We start from the raw sequence: 20,789 nt of genomic DNA on the forward strand, positions 1-20,789 counted from the left end.
CAAAACAATGCCATCTTAAGAGTGGCGGCAACATTCTCACTGATCTACAGCTTCAAACCTTAGGTGAAAGAATGATGTTTGCAAGCTGAAAAGGATTGTGTGCAAACTGATAGATGTGGTTAATTCTTGGCTAAAATAAAATGTCATGTTCAATGGAGCCAACAGGGAGGGTGGAGAAGAGAGATAGCAAGTTATTTTTCCGAAAATGAAAACGTTTAATCTGTACCCATTCTTCACCTCTGCCTCTCAGGATCAGGTCGGTCACAGCTAAACAACCAGATGCATCAAATTAGTTCTTCGGGCTGCTCCAAGAGTTAATCCCATTGTGGGTTTGTCTTGATTTCAAGTGGCACTCGTCTCCAATTTTAGGCCTCCCACCGATGCCCATTAACACAAAACAAACTACTTCCCTTCAGCTGCGGGGAATAGAGCCTGGCCCACAGACTTCGTGATCTCACTCGGCCATTTGTCAATTGAGGAAATGACTTTTCTCACCATTTTGTCTCAATTTAATTTCCAGGGTCACTTATCCCTGTTAAGCGGGTGGGCTGACGGAGATAGGCAAGCTCATTAAAAGGCCTAACTGGAAATGCGCAACATGCCAGTTACTTGAAGGCACATATAATTTCCCCTCAGCCACACCCTGGACATTTTCACCCCACATTATTTAGAGGCACTAAACCCAGTGTTGGAAATGCTGTATTCCGGAAGGAACATTTTAGTCGTTTTCCTGCCTGCCTTCTCACACAGAAAGGATCCTCAACATTATTTGCACAAGTGAAGGGGAGTTCTCCCCATGGTGACCTGGCCAGCATTTTCCCTTCAGCCGACACCTAAAATAGACAATGATGTGTCATTTCTTTCATTGCTGCTTGTAGAAACTTGCTGCGTGCAAATTGGTTGCTGCATTCCCTATTTTATAAGTGAACATACTTGCACTTCAGTGATTTGAAATGCTTTGCAACATCCCGAGGTCAAGAGAGGCACTATTGAAATTCAAGTTCGTTCCTGACTCAGTCTTGTTCATATTACGAACACAGCCGGTTGGAGTACCAAATTATTCTCCCCTTAATGCGACTTTCATATAACCGTGAGGGATTGTCGAACATCCTCCTCAAATTCAGCCGCCCGCAGATATTAGTCACCATTCTCCGCCTCCTCAACGAGGACATGCAAACTGTGATCCTGATCAATGGATCCACCACTGAGGCAATAAGTGTGTAAACTGTAGTCAAACAGGGCTGCGTCATCGCATCAACGCACTTCCCTCCACCAAAAGGTGTGCAGGTTAGGTGGATTGAACATTTTAAATGGCCCCTTAGTGTCCAAAGGGTGAGGAGAGGTTGTTGGGTTACAGAGATTGGATAGGGATGTGGACTTAAGTAGGGTGCTCTTTCAGAGGGTCGGTGCAGACTCGATGGACCAAATGGCGTCCTTCTGCACTGTAGTGATTCTATGCAGTGATTCTACCCTGTCATCCTGATGCTCCCCGCTGGAGTGCAGCCAAGCTACCAGACAAGCGGAAAAGTGATCAACCTCCGATGCCTCCAGGCCAGAATCAAGACCACCCAAGCTTCTGTCATCGAGACGACACCTGTGTGCGCGCACACTCCAGGCCGAGCTACAAAACATCATCATGCATTCACTGGGGCGGAGAGATTGGGCCTCAGACTAAGTATCTGGAAAACAAAGGTTCTCTACCAGCCTGCTCCTGCAACACAAAACTGCCCCCCAACCATCAAGATCCACAGCAGGCCCCTGGACATTGTGGATTATTTCCCATACTTTGGGGGCCTCCTCTCGGTACGAGCAGACATCAACGATGAAATCCAGCAGCGACTCCAATCCACCAGTGCAGTCTTCGGTTGCTCGAGGAACTGAGTGTTCAAAGACACAGTACTCCAGCACCAAGCTCACGGTCTGCAGAGCAGCTGTTCCTTCTCCTCCTGCATGCACCAGTAACATGGACAATGTACAGCAGACACCCCAAATCCCTGGAGAGATATCACCAACGTTGCCTCCGTAAAATCCTGCAAATCCACAGCAGGATAGGCATACCAATGTGAGCGTCCTCTCCCTGGTCAATGTCCCCAGTAACGAGGCACTGGTCACACCCGACCAGCTGCAATGGGGAGCCTCAGTGTCCACATGCCCAACACAAGACTGAAACAAGTACGCTCCTTGGAGCTCCGCAATGGCAAGCAATCACCAGGAGGGCAGAGGAAATGCTGCAAGGACACTCTGGAAGCCTCCCTAAATAAATGCAACATCCCCATCAACATGTGGGACTCACTGGCTTTACAACACACAAACTGAAGAAGAATCTGAGAATGCGCCAATCTCCTGGAGTGTCACAAGGTGGAGCACAGGGAGGCCACGGGTAAACAGCAGCAGGAGAACGCAGAATCCAGAGCATCCCATCCACCTCATCAAACACCACCTGCCAAACTTGTGGCAGAGTTTGCAGATCCAGGATTGGACTATTCAGCCACCGTAGAACCCACCTCCCCGAGTGAAAGCAAGTCATCCTCAACCCTGAGGGACTGCCCAAGAAGAAGTTGACACTTAAAGTAGTCCAGTGATTTGAAGTGCTTTGGAACATCCTGAAGTCATGAAAGGCGCTACTGAAATTCACTTTCGTTCTTGACTCAGTCTTGTTCATATTAGGAACCCAGCCAGTTGGAATATCAAATTACTCTTCTCTTACTGTGACATTCATATAACAACATCTGGCACCACCTCACCACCCCACTCGCCATGGGCTTTAACACTTTCCTTGAAGTTATTTCCTATTGAGGCAAGATGTCAACAGCCGTTTGGTACCTCAAGCAAGTGTGAATCTCTGGACAGTGTGCACAAACAGGCCAATGAATGATGCACGTGAACACAGACATGTTTGTGCCCAGAGTCCTCATATATATTCCTCTCAGCGGGCATCACTAGATCGCAATCGGGCCTTTATTTTCCAGTTTGCACCAAAGTTAACTGTTGCACCTCAATCGCTACACCAGCAGAGAGAGAAAATGCAGCATAAACTGGGAGCCATACCTAAACGCTTCTAAGTTCTTAATATTTATGATTAGACTTTTACCATCAAAATCATTAGAACCTATCTCTCTTTAAAACAGAATCCTCTGCTGGCAAACTGTAGCCCGTGTTGCAGTGACTAAGAGTAGGCTCTACTCAGCCAACAAAACCAGTCCAGTTCAAACATATTAAGTTGCAGTGCAATCATGAAAAAAGGCTTGCATTTACCTAGCGCCTTTCACAGTTATCAGAGTTCTCAAAGCACTTTGCAGCCAATGGAGTGTTGTCACTTTTCTAACATAGAGAATGCAACAGCCAATTTATGTACAGTGAGCTCCCACAACCAGGAATGTGATACTGGCCAGGTAACCTGTTTATCATGATGTTGCTCGAGGCATAAACAATGGCCAGGGGACAAGGCGTATCCTGCTGTAGTGCGAATGAAACTTTTTTTTTCAATTTAGAGTACCGAAATAATTTTTTCCCAAAGGACAATTTAGCGTGGCCAATCCACCTACCCTGCACATCTTTGGGCTGTGGGGGATGAAACCCATGCAAAGACAGGGAGAATGGGAGAATGTGCAAACTCCACAGAGACAGTGACCCAGGGCTGGGAATCGAACCCGGGACCTCAGCGCCGTGAGGCAGCAGTGCTAACCACTGCACCACCATGCTGCCCTCGAATGAAATATTTTAGTCGTATTCCTGTCTGCCCTCTCACACATCAGAGGATCCTCAAACATTATTTTGTCTTCTTCAATATAGTGTCATAAAATCTTTTACATGAACCCGAGCAGGAAACATGGAGTTGGAGAGAAAATCTCAGTTTAATGCTTCATCCAAAAGACAGTGGGTGCGCTTTGAGTTTTGCACTCAAACCCTGGAGTGTGACTTGAACCCAGAACCTTGTGAAACAGGCGAAACAGCATTACGCATTGAATCACAGCTTGTATGAAAACAATACTCCCGAGTGTCAACATATCTCATTATAATATTACCACCCGACACCATTGGCCTGCAGGATTCTGTGAATGGACAGTCGAAACTCAGAAGAGTCCAAGGATCATTGGGTGAAGTGGCCAACAACAGAGACAGGGTGCAGCCTGACAAATGGGGACAGTGGCAGACAATCGGAAGTTTTACATGAGCAACGAAACACACTCATTGTATTGTACAATAAAACTAAACAAATCAGGCATGGGAAATGTATACATTGATGTTATTTTTTTTTTAAGGCCATCTATTTTGAAACAACCACTGTATCTGCAGTAATATACTCAAGCTGACAAACTAGAGGGGCAATTGCTTTCATCTCTGGCTCCAAAGCATGCATTTATTTCTACCCAATGACAAGTGAAGCACATTGCACTCTCATGAGAATATTTTTCAAAAATCTAAAAAGTTTCAAACTTGTATAAAAAAAATAGCATGACCACCATCAGCTTTGAGCCAACACAGAAAAGATCAAAGAGACTTGAAAGAAGAACACGACTTTGTGATCCATTTCAAACGTTTCGGTCACAAACAGAATCCTCAATCAAGTGATGTGAACCGTGCACTGCGGTGCTACAGAGGGGGAACGGAACATTAGTACAAGCAGCATTTCTCCACTGGCGTGGCAATGGTCCCTCTCACTACGGTGCCAATAGGACTTAACTGTGCTCAGGCTTCCCTAGAAAAGACTCAAGGGGGGAGGAGGGAGTTGGAGCATTATTCAAAATGAAATCGTAACTTTGTGTCATTCCTTTCATATGGTCAGCGCTTGCAAAAACAAGCTCCTAGACATTTATCGGCCAGTAAATCATATTTCCAGTACAGGCACTACAGAGATAGCAGGGATATTGTGAGCTAGAGAGCAAAAAGAAATCATATTCTCAAACAAGATTTTGCCATAATGCAGCCGCTCCTGAATCAGATTGGAATTTGAACCAAATATTTCTTAACAGCAAGTCAAGTTAAATTCAAGACTATAATTATCTTCCGACAGCAAATGTCAACATACATTTAGAACAGCTAAATATCGATTTTGCAAACACATCAGCTTCCTTGATACCACAAAGTGACACAGATTTAAAATAAACTCCAGAAAATTTGGAATAAAATGGCTAAATCTCTCACATGCCAGCAGAATGAAGTCTTGCTTCCTAGCTGCCCATGTATTGCTCATTTTTATAACCTTAACCTAGGCAATATTGTAGCTAACTCCCAAAACAATTCACATAGTCACAAGTGTGTACATTAAACAGTGTTCATCTTTTTACGTTTAAAAACACATTTATTCTCCAAGTGTGAGTTAATGCACTTGGGGAGGCAATCAAGGCAAAGGATAACAACACTGTGAATCACAGGACCCTGCGAAGTACCGGAGGTCAGAGAGACCTTGAAGTGCGTATCCCACAGATCCCCGAGAGTTAAGGCGGCATGTGAGATACTTGCTTTTATTAGTTGAGGCATAGAATACGAGAGTGGGGAGGTCATGCTGCTCAGAACACAACTGGAGTAGTGTGCGTAGTTCTGGTCACCACATTATAAGAATGATTTGATTGGACTGGAGAGGGTGGGGGAAGAGATTTGCCAGGATGCTGCCTGGGCTGGAGGGTCTGAGTTGTGAAGAGAGGTCGGATAGGCTGGGCAAGTTTTCCATGGCGCATCACCTTGCCACTTCACTCAAAACCCTTTGCCAAGACCACGCTACCTACTTTTCCTCCTTCTGTTTGACGTGTACTGCCCTTCCCTTTCAATGTCAACAATTTTGAAACATACTCAAAGTCTTTTAGGCATTCCAAGTAGCAGTTATTCATATCTTCAGCATTTAAAAAAACATATTTTGCAATAGTACATTGGTGCAGAGGAGACAGAAAACTATTCTTTACGATTGCTACAGTCAGAAACATAACACTCCATATGTGTAATGGTGGCTCCAGTGTGTACCTCTGCTAACCGGCCTTAAATAACTTCTGACTGAAAGGCATCTGCTGCTCTCTTCCTGAATGACTAAAACTAATCAGAGTTTAGTTATCAATTTAAAGGGTAGGAATCTTCAAATCAAAAGCCTATTCAGTAAATCCTTGGAAGAAAGCTTTCATTGAATTTGAGGAAAATGCAAAAGCATTTAATACTATTCAAAGTTCGAAAAGTCACGAACTGATGGAATGTAGACAACACGCAGTCTATTTAGTGCTCAATCAATTGTCGACTTAAACGTAAGAAGGATCTTTCTACCTGCATTTGGATCACTTGAGACACAAACATTAAATTAACAAAGTTAGTCCATCTGCCCAGGTGATAGTCTAGGAAGGCTGTCTTTCTCTGATAAAGACCCCACTTTCCAAACTCATCATGACCGTGGCAGCCTTTATGAGGCGGGAAGATTATTGCACGTCAATAGTCTCTGGGAGAAACTCAAGGAAACAAATTTAGCATAAAAATTAGGATTATCCTCGGTTATGCAATTCAGTGACAGGCAACTGAAAAAGCATGAGCAGAGCATTCAAGAAGCAAGATCGACTTCACTATTCCCAGTAGAACCTGGGGTTTCCCACCACGTGTTAACGTATCTGGCATGGGTTAGGGAGGAAAGGAGACATGAGCCACAGTGGGTGGGATCTCTGGTCCATCAGCCATAGTTTCTTGGTGGCGTGCCATTCCCTGATGGGGGATTCTTTCTCCCTGCCGCTCGTCAATGGGATGGCCCATTGAAGCCACCCCATGCTCCCGGAAAACCTTCACATGGGGGTGCGTTGCCAGTGGGAAAAGAGTATCCTAACGGCCCGAGAATTCTGGCCAATATTTATAAATACACAGTCAATATATACAGTGCATACAATCTGTAATATTTGCTTTGCGAGTAGAAGTCCTGCCTCTAGCATTGTTTGTTAGTGATCTGGATGTTCTGGACATTTAATCATTGGTCCATTCTCTTTTAGCTGCAGAATTTGCAAAAAGAAAATTGCACGCATCTCTTTTTGAAAGTGATGCAACATGAAATTCTGCACAACATCATCACAGCCATGACTGAACTCCTAATTAAATTAGAACCGCAGGGTTACAAAATCTTGTAACTAAGCCGAAACTGCACATCCATTTTTTCACCCTATTACCACTGCATGTGTAATACAGCATTATTTAAAAGACTGCAGGATAATACAACATATTGATGTCCCAATAATAAGTCCCCACCTCAACTGTGTTATTTGTACCTTGTAAGGACCAGCTCCAGAACAGCAATGCTCTAGATAGCTTGTTTATCTCCCGAGCTAGGGAACAGCATGTACCAAGGAAATAATGCCTGGGATAAAGGTAAGACATTCAGTAAAGACTCTTGCCTTTAATTGCTCCGGCTCCAGTTCAGGACAAACTGCTCCCAAAGATACCTGGTACTGAAGGCTGCACATTACACATCTGTCTGCCTTATGGGATAGGTTAGTCAAGTCAAGAAAATGCCAATTTGTGGCCTTTTACATTGGAAAATGGTTTCGCTGCTTCAGACATTTGTTGCAGAATGGAGTCAGTCCTTTGCACACTGGCATACAGTGTGTTCAGTACTGTGCCACTCTTGTCTGGTGCATCTGGAAGCAACTTAAAGGGAAATGACCACACACCCATATGACGAATGCTGCCGTCACTTGACATGCCCTATGCCAAGGCACTAATTATGGGTCCTGTACCACCGAGTGGAAATCCTGCTTTGCTCCCCATCATTCCAACTACTTCACCCTTTCTGGAACAGAGAGTGAAGTCTCTCAGTCATACGTGCATGATCCACCTAATCCTGCACCATCATTCTCCATATCCACCATTTTCTTTCCTTATTTCTCCCCTGCAGCTTGGCGCCACAGTGCCCGTTTACCAGCCCTCTGCAAGATAGACTGTGGATGCCACTTCAGCTCTGGCACAGCAGCACACATTTATAGGGGACAAGCTTTGAACAAATGTAAAGATTGCTGATATATAAATATATATTTATTCATATATATATATAATATATATATTTATTCATCATATGGATAAAAATCTTCCTCCAATTCTGCAAAGAAAATGCCAGCTCTCAGGGCTTTTCCTGAACCTTCCCCTTTAATGGTGCCTTTAAGACTATTGCCCGTCTTCATAACTTGTGTTGCTAAGGCACCTCCTTTATTTTAATTGAGCCCAAGTTGAAACTCAATTCTAGATCCTGGGATCTAATTGTTCCTTCATAGTGCAAGCAAATGACCCGAAACATTGATGGGGAAGGTCATTTGGCCTATTTACGTGCTGTTACCTAGGAAAAAATTATAAATCCTCCTTCAATTGTCTCCTAAATGCATCAAAGTTTGTGTCTCCTCCACTTTGCCCACAAGTGCTTTACAAGTGCTAACTACTCTTTCTGTGAAGGACTTGTGATAAATCTGCCCATCACCAAATTGTACTGGGCTCTGTGCTTCTGCTTTCATGATGCATCTTGAGATAGCGTTCCAAATTTACTTTTTTCTAATAACATTGAATATTTTGAGTACAAGGAGAGGATCACTCCTTAATTGCTAATTGAAGGGCTCCAACCTTCTCGAGGAAGGCTGACTGGGGGAGTACATTCTATTAAAAAAGTGCTTTGCAACCACAAACCTTTAGATTTTATACTTGGTTACAGGCGGACGATTGTCACTTTGACCCCTGTAGAGCAGCAAATGTTCCCTCCCCCCTCCCCCCCCCTCCAAAGGTTTTGGCCAGAGGATTAATTTTGCTTTCCATTATTTCAGGGAGAAGATTAGTTTGTGCTGTGGAACATGGAAATCAAAAAAATGTGCAACAACTTTGATGCTTCCTGTGAGTGACTAATGTGTAAACTTTGTGACTGGTAAGACCTTTAAGACCTCGGAGAAAACACTTTTGTTAACCAGCAGTTGAAGCTGGTTTATTCTGGCGAGAGTTAAAGGTCGAAAAGTCTCAGTAGCGTTTTCCTTTGTTTCTGAACAGGGAACAACACATCTTCAGTTCTTAAAACTATGTCTATCCTGGCTTTTTATTGGAACCTAACACATGACATTTGCAATGTAACTCAATATCGTAATGTTCAATTGTGAATGTTGCTACCGAAAAGGAATGTGCTCAGAGTTCAGGCACCTTTGTGTGCATTGAACGATTGAGGTCAGAAATAAATGCTCCCAATTTGGCCTGCAATGAATTAAACTCGAGAAATCTGTATAAAAATCGGTCAGGACTCAATAAATGCTCATGGTGCCCCTTAAATGAGGCGAGTCAAATCTAAACCTTTTGCTCATTTCCACAGGCTGCAAACATTAACCTTCTTACATTCCATGAAGCTGAGCGTACACATTTTAAACTGTGACTTATTTCATACAACCTCCTGTGTTAACCTTACAAAACTGGACTCAAATGAAAACCTTGCAATGGGGATTTTGCCACCAGGTGGAGGATAAATGGCGAGGGATAAAATGGCAAAATATTATTGCTTTGAATTTCCTACTGCAATAGCATGAAGAATAGGCAGAGAATCGGATTACGTTAAATAAAGGATTGTTTTGGAATGAAACAGTAGCTCAGCTACAATACCAAATATGCAGCATAATTGCCGTGCTACATAGGCTAACATATGGCTTTGAGTGTTGGGGTTAACTGCCCTGTTCCTGACTGCTTAGCTCCGAAAGCTTGTGCTTCTGTTGCTTGGGGTTTTCTTTTAGTTGTCTTTAGTCCCAATACTCACATTCTCATACAAGGCTTGAAGGGTCTCCAGGTCAACCACAGAATTGTCCAAGTTCAGAACAGCTGTCAAAGGGACAAAAGAAATAGTTGTCAAAATGATGACAGGTCAGTTGTGAAAGGTTAATAAAGCACAAAAGTGCTCAATGGCTGCCGAGGTGACCTGCTAGTCAGATTGGCTTATGAGCTTTGGCTGCGCTAAGGCTTGGAATTGTGCTCTGGCAAGAATTACAAGCTAGCACGCCGACGGAGCCAGGTGTCAACAGCCACAGGATTCCACCAAGTGTGTACGTACACACACACACACACACACACACACACACAGGCTCCATTATCACAGCCAAAGCCAGAGATCAGAGGGATGCTTCAGACAAGGCTTCCCGCCTGACAGAGAGAATTATAAAAGCAACATCATAACAAAACGGGCACATTCTCAGCTCTGCTAGGCGTCAACCCCGAGAAGACTAATCCAGAACTGAATTCGCCAGTTCACGTCAAGACCACGGCAAGGGTCAAATCCTCCACACATAAATCTGACAGTTTAGTGAAGATTTTGAATATTTCTCATCCATTCCCACAAATTTCTATGCGAGACACTGTGGGAGGTCCACACTTCTCACGGAATCTCTCATTATTAATCCGATTGCAGTTTGCGTCTCTGGAAATTGGTAAGCAGACTTTCAATTAATTCAATTTGCTTCTTGACAGCAAGATCACTGCAATGCATACATTTTAAATGGCTGCACGATTAACTGCAGCACGAACACAATGCATCTTGTGTGAGTTATACAGTGAACTATCATCAACCCATGACCTGCATTTACAATACTTTGGCGAAGACGTTTTTGTATATACACTTTTCCAAGCAGCAACATATCAAATCATATAAAATGCAGCACATGGCCCGTCATTCTGAAAGGTCTGCTCCTACTCATTTCACTTCCAGCCAAATTCCAGTCAAGCCTTCAACACAGAAGTTACAACAGTTTATTAGGCAACTGAAGAATCGGCGTCACTGCTGTGATCAGCTTTCACAGGGTTGTGAAAAGCCCAGATCCTTTGAAAAATACTATTCTTTAAAATGAGATGTGGGCATCAATGGCTGGGCCAGCATTTCTGTTGCCCACCACCGATTACCCTTGAACTGAGCAGCTTGCAAGGGCATTTCAGGGGTCAATTAAGAGTCAACCACATTGCTGTGGATCTGGAGTCACATGAAGGCCGGACCGGGCAAAGATGGCAGATTTTCTTCCCAAATAGGACTTTTGTGAGCTGATGAGTTTTTACAACAATGTATAATATTCTTGTGGTCACCAATACTGAGATTAGCTTTCAATTCCAGATATATTAATTCCACCAACTGCCATGGTGGGATTTAAACCCACATCTGCTGCACATTAGGTTGTGCCTCTGGATCACGATAGTCCAGTGATATTGCCACTAAACCAACATCTGTCCTTCAGAATACGCATTGCAGTGGTGTATTAATACAGTTTTGCCTAAACGGTTACAACTAGAAATTTTGACAAAAAAAAAATCCAGCTTTTCTTCCCCCTTCCCCCATCAAAGGCCTCGACTCCTATTGGACATGGCTCTGTGGCTTCAATCGCATTGCCAAGGTGACAATTCTTCATGCATGAGTTTAGGGGAGTTCAGATTGTTCAAAAATGCTCACTGCTCTCCTTGTTCAATATTCAACATTTCCCAATGGGTCACTAGATAGCCATCAGATACTGACCAACATTCTCCCTCCTTAACCAAGGGTATTTATTCTGTTCAGTGAAAGCAACCCAGACTGTCATCCCGGTCGAGATTAGCTAATTAAGCACAGGCCAGGATTCAGTCTGTTCACCTTCTGGTCTCTACAACCAAGTTACATGCAGACTTTACCAAGGGCAGCTAGGGGAATGCTTTGTCAATTTAAGCTTAAGATCACTTTCATAGTGACTCTGCCATTTTGTCACTATTCAAGCTTATGCTCAAGTCCAGGGACTGTGGTCGGATAACAAAATTGAACCAGAAAGTATGACCAACTGAGAAATTTTAACCACCGCTGCTTATCAACCATTTTTCTCTCCTCCCCCCCTCCATCACCAGAATCATTGATAAATTACAGTTTATTCCTTCTTGTTTAGTGAATTGCTGGACGACAGTTTAACCAAGTTTTTATCCCCCCAAAATATATATATTTTTAACGTTCTCCACTTAAATACAGTGAACACTGGTCACAATTGTGAACACCGGTTTGCAGTGCTTCATAAGAAAATTGTAGCAATACATTAAATAGCAATTTACTAACCTCCCCCCTCACTGTAGGCATTTACATATAGTAACAATTCACATTAGGTAGCTTATTACTCCCTGGAAAAATGGGGCATAACGAAAGCAAAGATTCATTAGTCTTTAGTTGACACTGGGGTTCTATTATCACATGGGTCAATGCAGCAACTGGAAATATAGGTGTACAGTTATAAATATGGTCTTATGTGATCCACTGTGCCTCGTCGTTAAATTCAAATTAACCATTTAATGAAGGCACACCTAATCGTTCTTATTTAAAACCATTTAAAGGTTGCCCCTCACACAGCTATAACACGGCTATTAAATAAACGTGATGTTATACGCCATTTATGATAAAGCTGCAAAACTAAATAATTACCAGGGCCTTTCACTGGCTATTTTTTGAGATTGATCAGTTTGCCAACCGTAAAAACTATTGATGGAAATAACGGGAACATTTGCAGGATTCTGAAATTATTAGAGAAAATACACCTCCATTTGTCATGAAAGTGTGAGACGCCTACTTTATTGGGGCAATTGATATGAACAGATATATTTTCCTACATTTTTTACAGCCTGACCCATCAGTGGAGTGGGCTGATCAAATGTCATGTCATCAGGTTGGTGGGATGACTGCTGAAAAACTAAGCGAGGCTCGTGCACCTCACCCACATCATAGAAGCCGATGGTAACATTGCACCAGCTGTGAAACCAATACGCTTGGGTGAGATCAAAAACAGGATGAAAGCACAGCATGGAAACTATAGACATTCAGAAGCAGATGTTGCCAAGCTGCCCTGCCGTGTTGTCTCACCAGGATATACAGCAGCATTCCGATAACCTCATCCAAAGGAATGAAGAGAAATATCTACCAATTCCCGTATGGGAGACTGGCTTGTGCAGCCTGGGTTGGCCAGACCAACATTATTATGCCTGCACCCACAAATTCCCATTCTACCTTCCACAACAGCTCTCTAAAGTGGGAGCAGTATAGTTGTCACCAATGGGATGATAGAAACTGGAGCTGCAATCTGACAAATCAACCCAGGCTGTGAATACTTTAAAATATATTTTTATTAAAAGCATTTTCATTTTTATACAAACCAAAGAGAAACAGCAGCAACATCAACGCATACGTAGTAACATATCCAAACGGCACCCCTCTCCTACCCCCAGCTCATGCCACCCATTCCTCATATTAAAACAAACCCCAAACAAAAGAAAGCACCCCCCACACTGACAAGGCCTCCACCTCGAAATAAATCCCTCATCTGAAGGGTCTAGGACAACTCATCGCCAGCCCAACTCATCGCCAGCCCAACTCATCGCCAGCCCAACTCATCGCCTGCCCAACTCATCGCCAGCCCAACTCATCGCCAGCCCAACTCATCGCCAGCCCAAAATAATAATAAAAACAGTACAGTCAACAGACTTCTTAACAGCGCTCTGGAGTGAATGGAATCTATTTAAACAATTTAAACCTATAGAAAACAAAGGACATTTTAACATATTTTTCAGTAAATTTACTCTATTTAATCCTCCCACATCTATCCACGCAAACGCATCCACACACACACACCTGCATAGGGTTATCAATCGTGGCATCTCAAAGAAACTTATTAGCATGAAACCAGTAGCATATATCAGCCGACTTTTACCAGAGTGCACTTTGCAACTCACAAAGTTGCTCAATGTATATTCGCACCTGCCACATATAATTTTGTGCTTTTCGTCTGAATAGCTGAAATTGACAAACACCAGGGTTATGGAACATGCGAGCGACAAATGTGAAATTGATTAGGTTCAGATTTGGTCAGTTGACTGTTTACTGTAGGGCTCTATTGAAATAGACGCTGTTAATTGTAAGTTACTGTTTTTTGTATTGTGTTTTCCGTCTGTCTCTGGTTAAATACAATCGTTTTTATATTGGGCACTTTTTAAATAGAGTAAATTTACTGAAAAATATGTTAAAATGTCCTTTGTTTTCTATAGGTTTAAATTGTTTAAATAGATTCCATTCACTCCAGAGCGCTGTTAAGAAGTCTGTTGACTGTACTGTTTTTATTATTATTTTGGGCTGGCGATGAGTTGGGCTGGCGATGAGTTGGGCTGGCGATGAGTTGGGCTGGCGATGAGTTGTCCCATTCCCCATCTGAGCCCCCTAATAGCGAACGTTATTTTCCCTCGGTGCAGAAACTCTGCCAAATCGCTCACCCATGCCCGAGGTGGCTCAGAGTCCCGCCACTCGAGCAGTATCTATCTCCGGGCCATCAGGGAGGCAGAGGCCCTGCGCTCCCGGATCCTCTGACACACCAAACATTGCCACCCGCTGGCTCGGAGCCACCTTTGCCCCCAGAATCTTTGGCTTTCCAGAACTCCTCCAGCCTTGGCCATGCCCAGAATAAATGGACATGTTCGATTGGCCCCCTGCACAGCATCCTATCACCTATCTTTTACTTTTGAAAAGAAACGGCTCATCCTGGACCCAACACTCCACCTTGAGCTGAATGATACTCAGTCTCTCACATGACGAGGATGAAATCAGACTGCGCAACGCCTCACTCCACACCCCAGCCTCCAAACCACTCTCTCCCTCCCCCCCCCCCAAGCTCCTCCTCCCACCTGCACCTTACTTCCTCCACCGAAGTTCTCTCCCTCCAGCAACACCCCATATACTTCTGACACCCTGCCCTCCCCCCATCTCCTCCTCGGACAGAATCTTAGCATGGGCGGCAGCTTCGGGAACGAGCCAAGCTCCTTCCTCACAAAGTGCCTCATTTAAAGGTACCGGAACCCATTTCTCTTTGGCAAATGATACGTCACCTCCAATTTCCCGAACTCTACAAACCTTCCCCAATAAATAAGTGCCTGGAATGTTCTATCCCCGTCTACTCTCACTCCCCAAACTTCGAATCCAACCCAACTGAGAAAAACCCTCAAAGTCGGTGCCTACAGGGACGTGCCTTCCATTTTGAAGTGCTGCCGACACTGGTACCACACGCTCAGCTATAACACCGCCACAGGGTTCGCGGAGTACCTGGCTGGCAAGAACGGAAGAGGCACCAGCAATAATGCCCTCAACCTGGTCACCCGACATGAGGCCTCCTCCATCCGCCCAACACCAACTTCCCCTCCAGCGCCCACCTCCCAACTTTGGCAATGTTTGTTGCCCAATAGTAATTCTGCCGATTTGGCAATGCTGGCCTCCCCTCTCCGCCTATCCTGCACTAAGAACATCCTTTTAGGCGGAACTTTGCCCGCCCATGTAAACTCCGTGATTATTTTGTTGACCGTCCTAAAAAAGGACTTGGGCACAAAGATTGGAAGGTTCTGGAAGACTAACAAAAACATTGGCAACAACATCATCTGTACCCTCTCAGCTAATGATAACAGCAAAATATCCCACATGTTCAACTTGGGCAGCTTCACGCAACTCTGGGCCACTTGTATCCTCAGATACTGAATGCTGCCCCCTACCGAAATGGCAGCTGCCCCAGACTCCTCCCCTGCATTGATCGGGAACATCTCTCACTTCCCCACATTGAGATTATACCTGGAGAGCAGACTATACTCTGCCAAAATCCTATCAAAACTCTCCACCGGGTTTGAAATGTACAACACAGGAGATCATCCACATACATAGAACATAGAACAGTACAGCACAGAACAGGCCCTTCGGCCCTCGATGTTGTGCCGAGCCATGATCACCCTACTCAAACCCACGTATCCACCCTATACCCCCAACAACCCCCCCCATTACCTTACTTTTTAAGACACTACGGGCAATTTAGCATGGCCAATCCACCTAACCCGTACATCTTTGGACTGTGGGAGGAAACCGGAGCACCCGGAGGAAACCCACGCACACACGGGGAGGACGTGCAGACTCCGCACAGACAGTGACCCAGCCGGGAACCGAACCTGGGACCCTGGAGCTGTGAAGCATTTATGCTAACCACCATGCTACCGTGCTGCCCTACAAAGAGACTTGGTGCTCCACCCCCCACCCCCCCCTCACAATACCTCTCCACCCACCCCAAGACCCTGAGTGCCACAGACAATGGTTCAATCGCGAGGGAAAAACTGATGGGGAAAAACCTCTGCCTCGCCCCTGCTGTAATCCAAAGTACTCCGACCTGGCGTTATTCGTCCGGACACTTGACTAATGGATCCATGCTGTGAATACTAATAAGAGAGTGGATACTACACAGGAAGACCAGCACTTGCATCTGGGCCTATGAAGGGGACTGCTGCCATCTGGAGTGCACTTCACCTGTATTACAGTGCTTTGGGTTAAGTTTCCATAAATGGAAGCATTCGTTAGAGGCATAACTCAACTCGGTAGAACCTCAAACAGACCAGTGTCTTTCATAAAAATATCACTAATGTTTGGAAAGTGGGGCAGGATTCTCCGGACGCCTGCTGGGAGGGAGAATCGCTGGGGTTTGGCGTGAATCCCGTCCCCGCCGTCCTCCCAATTCTCCCGCCCCCCCCAAAAACCGGCGCGGCATGAGTTGCACCACCCGCCTCGGAGAATGGCGGGGTCCGGCGCGACTCAATTGGCCCGGGTGTCCGGATTCTCCGGCCCGCGATGGGCCAAAGTCCCGCCCGTTCCATGCTGGTCATGCCGGCGTAAATTGGAGTTGGTCCCTTACCGGCGGGACCTGGTGGCACGGGTGGGCTCCGGGGTTCTTGGGCGGGGGTCTGGGGGGGGGGGGGATCTGGCCCCGGGAGGTGCCCCCACGGTGGCCTGGCCCGCGGTCGGGGCCCACCAATCCACGGGCGGGCCTGTGCCATGGGGGCACACTATTCCTACACGCCAGCCGTGTAGGCCTCCGCAATGGCCGGTCGCGAAGGTGAACCCGCCTGCGCATGCGCGGGGATGAAGTCAGCAGACGCTGACGCTCCCGCACATGCGCGGACCCGCGCCAGCGCAGTCCCTTCGGTCCCGGCTGGCACGGCACCAAAGGCCTTCCACGCCGGCTGGCGGGGCGCAAACCACTCCGGCACCGTCCTGGCCCCTGAAGGTGCGGGGGATTCCGCACCTTTGGGGCAGCCCGGCACCGGAGTGGTTCCCGCCACTCCACTGCGCCATTTCTGCCCGCCCCGCCAATTCCGGAGAATCCCACCCGTGATGTCTCTTTGGGGAAAAGAAAAGTCATTGGATTACCCCCTAAGCTTTTCAAATGGAGTAGGCTTCATATAACCATAGAATTTACAGTGCAGAATGAGAACATTCAGCCCATCGAGTCTGCATTGGCCCTTGGAAAGATCACCCCACTCAAGCCCACGCCTCCACCTTATCCCCGCAACCCTACTTTACCTTTTTGGACATGAAGGATAATTTAGCATGGCCAATCCACCTAACCCGCACATCTTTGGACTGTGGGAGGAAACCGGAGCACCCGGGAGGAAACCCACGCAGACACGGGGAGGATGTGCAGACTCCGCACAGACAGTGACCCAATCCAGGAATTGAACCTGAAGCTGGGTAACCACTGTGCTATCGTGCTGCCCTAAATGGTACGTTCCAATGCACGTTTACCTTATCTCAAACATTGCCAAATTTTCTAAGCAGGCGTTTCACAAATAAAATGTTAAAACATTAATACTGTATACATATACCATATCATAAAATGTGTCAGGAAAATAAAGATAATTTTAAGGGATCTTTGTATTGGTAAATATTAGATACAAGTTGTTTTAAGTGTGATTAATACAATGTTTCTGTTCCAATAGTTAAAATTCATGTTGAGGGCGGCACGGTGGTGCAGTGGGTTAGCACTGCTGCCTCACTGCGCCGAGGTCCCAGGTTCGATCCCGGCTCTGGGTCACGATCCATGTGGAGTTGCACATTCTCCCCGTGTTTACGTGGGTTTCGCCCCCACAACCCAAAGATGTGCAGGGTAGGTGGATTGGCCAGGCTAAATTGGCCCTTAATTGTAAAAATGAATTGGGTACTCTAAATTTATTTATTTTTTAAAATTCATGCTGGACAAAGATGTGTGTTTGGGGCTCGGTTTCATTTTCAATCGTGATTCTATTGTGCTTAAAGAGGGCTACATTGAAAAGCGTAAATAAACCAGCCGTGGTTGCTTCGCAACTGGGACCTTTTAAGGTAGAAGGGCTTCTAAGTTTTAGTTTAGCTCATTGGAGTGCAATTGGAGTGCAATTGGAGATAGATAGTGAGAGAGGCGGCAACCCTCACATCTCTTCCATAAGCAGTTGGTTTGAGAAGGCTAAAGTGGGTATATCTCTTTTAGCCTTGCTGGAAGCAAAGCCATACTATGGGGTAATGGTTTAGAAAACAGATGCCGGAAATCTAAAGTCCAGCTAATTAAGAAAACTAGAGAACTGAAGAGAAGTTTCCAAGAGGTCTGAGGTTAATGGAATAAAGGCAACTGGGAACAGTTACTGTTCAGTAAAGTCACAGAGTTGATAAGGCATTGGATTGTGAGGCACAAGAAAGGTATCTGCTGTAGTGCTAAGGTTTGTGAGAAATTACCACAATTTGGGAGACATTATTTGAAATAATGGTGAACATTGGTGCTTGACCTCAAGCGTTTCTGTAAAACTAAAACTGAAAGGAAAGGTGTAAAATCTGAAAGCAAAATCTTGACGGAAGCAGCAGAGAGAAAGCATAAAAGAAGATTTGAAAGTGTGACCTTTGAAAGCTGAATTTGAAATCACTCGTGCGGAAACCGGAGTTTAGTGAGTCAAGGCGGCTCACTGCATACGAATCATCTGGGGGAATTTTGAGGAGAAAGCTTGGTTTCAGAGAGGAATGTCTTGCGTGCTTGAAAAGGGACTTTTTGTGTTAATGAGACTATTGTAGCTTAAGATCTACTTTATAATCAATATTAATCCCAAAACCCCTGTATGAAAGTGCCAGGCTAAAGCGAGTGAAGCGGAGTATACTATAATAAAGCAAATTTGCCATTTTTAATAAATGTTTTTTCCTCTTGTTAAAACTAATTGGCAGTACTGCGACTCTGTTCCTTAACATTTTATTTTTTAAAAAAAGGAAAAGTTACAGTCTTTTGAGCCAGGGATCTTCCCGTACAGTTATATCAAATGGGATCGTAACAATTGCAATGAAGAATGTTTCAGTCTTTGATTAAAATCTTTAGAGATGCTATCATAAGCTCCTATTTATATGAAAAAATAAGCATTTTAATACTTAAAATTACTCCATAATATACTCTATGATATAAATTCTTTAGTATTAAATGTGTAGTTACTGTATGCCTGAAACATGAAAAACAGAAGAGAAGAGTGAGGGTCCAGAAGGCAATCCGGCTTGACGTAAGACGACGTTGCGGGACCTGGTTTGCGACGTTGATCCAAATGGGCCACTTGATGATGTCATTGAATAAATGCTTTTGTAGAACACTGATGCTTTTGTTGCTGGTGCGGTGAGTGCTGCATGTAACTGGCACATCGCCCCGGGTTAAACACTCTGGAAGTCAAGGGTGTTTAACTGCACCTTGAGCACCATTGAAATATGTGGATGCCAGAATTTGGCCCGGTGAGATTGGGCCATGTGGAAGGGTCTGCATAGCTGCAGCTTCTAATTGGAGCATGACACAAATACATGGAACAAGTAATAAATTGATGAACAGATCATTCCTACGACAGGATTCGGGACATATCACAGTCTCAGTCTTGGCTTGTTCTCCTTTTCTCTTGAGGAACCTGCAGTGGGTAATGCCCTGTGTTTGTTTGTTTTGTGAAGCTTAGCTGATTTAGATGCCAATATGGAAAGGTGACGTTTCCTTGTTGTTTAATGGTTGGTGTGATACGTGGAATGTTACATAAATGTTGACCGATTAATAAACAAAATATTCTCAAATGGATTCTCGCGGGTAAATGTGCCATATCTCAGATGATAATTATTGTATTGCATTTCAAACTTTGAAGCTTGAATAGTTTGCCCGACCTCCAGAAGCATCAGCAACATTGAGGCAGCAGCTAACAATCAAACACTCAAACGCTGCGTCTCAGCACTTCACATGCTTACCGAGCATCAAGCCCTTAAGTATTCTAATCCCATTTTCCAGCACTTTGTCCGTAGCCTTGAAGTACTCATCTAAATACTTCTTAAAAGTTATGAGGGTTCCCACCCTTTCAGGCAGAGAGTTACAGATTCCAACCACCCTCTGAGTGAAAATGTTTTCCCTCTCATCTCCTCAAAACCTCCTGCCCATTACCGTAAATCTATGCCCCCTGGTGATTTCCCCTTAGTGGAAGGGTCAAAGTACCTTCCTATCCACATATGTCCCTCATAATTTTAATACATCTCAATCTGGTCCCCCCTCAGCCTTCTCTGCTGCAGGGAAAACAACAGCAGATGGATCAGGGGGATCTATAGCAGTTGGCATGTGGGGCCACCACAAATGGACATGAAAGAGACATCCATGCTGATAGATGCCAGGGGGTGTGAGGAAGATGCACAAAGATCGGATGTGGGGAGGGTGTGAGGTGTCAGCCAGTGAACTGTTGGTAGGGGGATGGGATTTGAGGGGTGGCTGACGGAATGAATGCCAGGAGAGAGATGGTAACTTACCCTGCAGCTCGGTGGAGGTCATTTGTCTTCATCCAACATTGGACGCTGGTTCTCTGGGTCACGCTGCCTGCACTGACAGCCGCTGCCACTGCCCTACTGCTGGCCTTCTGACCCCCTTTGGGGAACAGGATGCCCCATCTCTCATCATCAGCGTTGAGAAGCCTGCCCAGGTCGGCATCGCCAAAGCAAGGAGCAAGTGTGCATGGTGCCATGCTAGTTG

General features: G+C 45.0%; 1 protein-coding gene across 2 annotated transcripts in view; it reads right to left on the reverse strand.

Moving 5' to 3' along the window:
- The window catches only part of fmn2b (formin 2b), a 499,858-nt gene that overhangs the window by 133,606 nt on the left and 345,463 nt on the right, over positions 1 to 20,789 (reverse strand). For both annotated transcript variants that reach the window (XM_038814212.1, XM_038814205.1), the window contains one exon: positions 9,728 to 9,789. In XM_038814212.1, coding sequence (XP_038670140.1) covers positions 9,728 to 9,789 — 62 coding nt within the window. The remainder of the gene's footprint in view (positions 1 to 9,727; positions 9,790 to 20,789) is intronic.

The sequence above is a fragment of the Scyliorhinus canicula genome, chromosome 1 (genome assembly GCF_902713615.1).
Source record: "Scyliorhinus canicula chromosome 1, sScyCan1.1, whole genome shotgun sequence".
Lineage (NCBI taxonomy): Eukaryota > Metazoa > Chordata > Chondrichthyes > Carcharhiniformes > Scyliorhinidae > Scyliorhinus > Scyliorhinus canicula.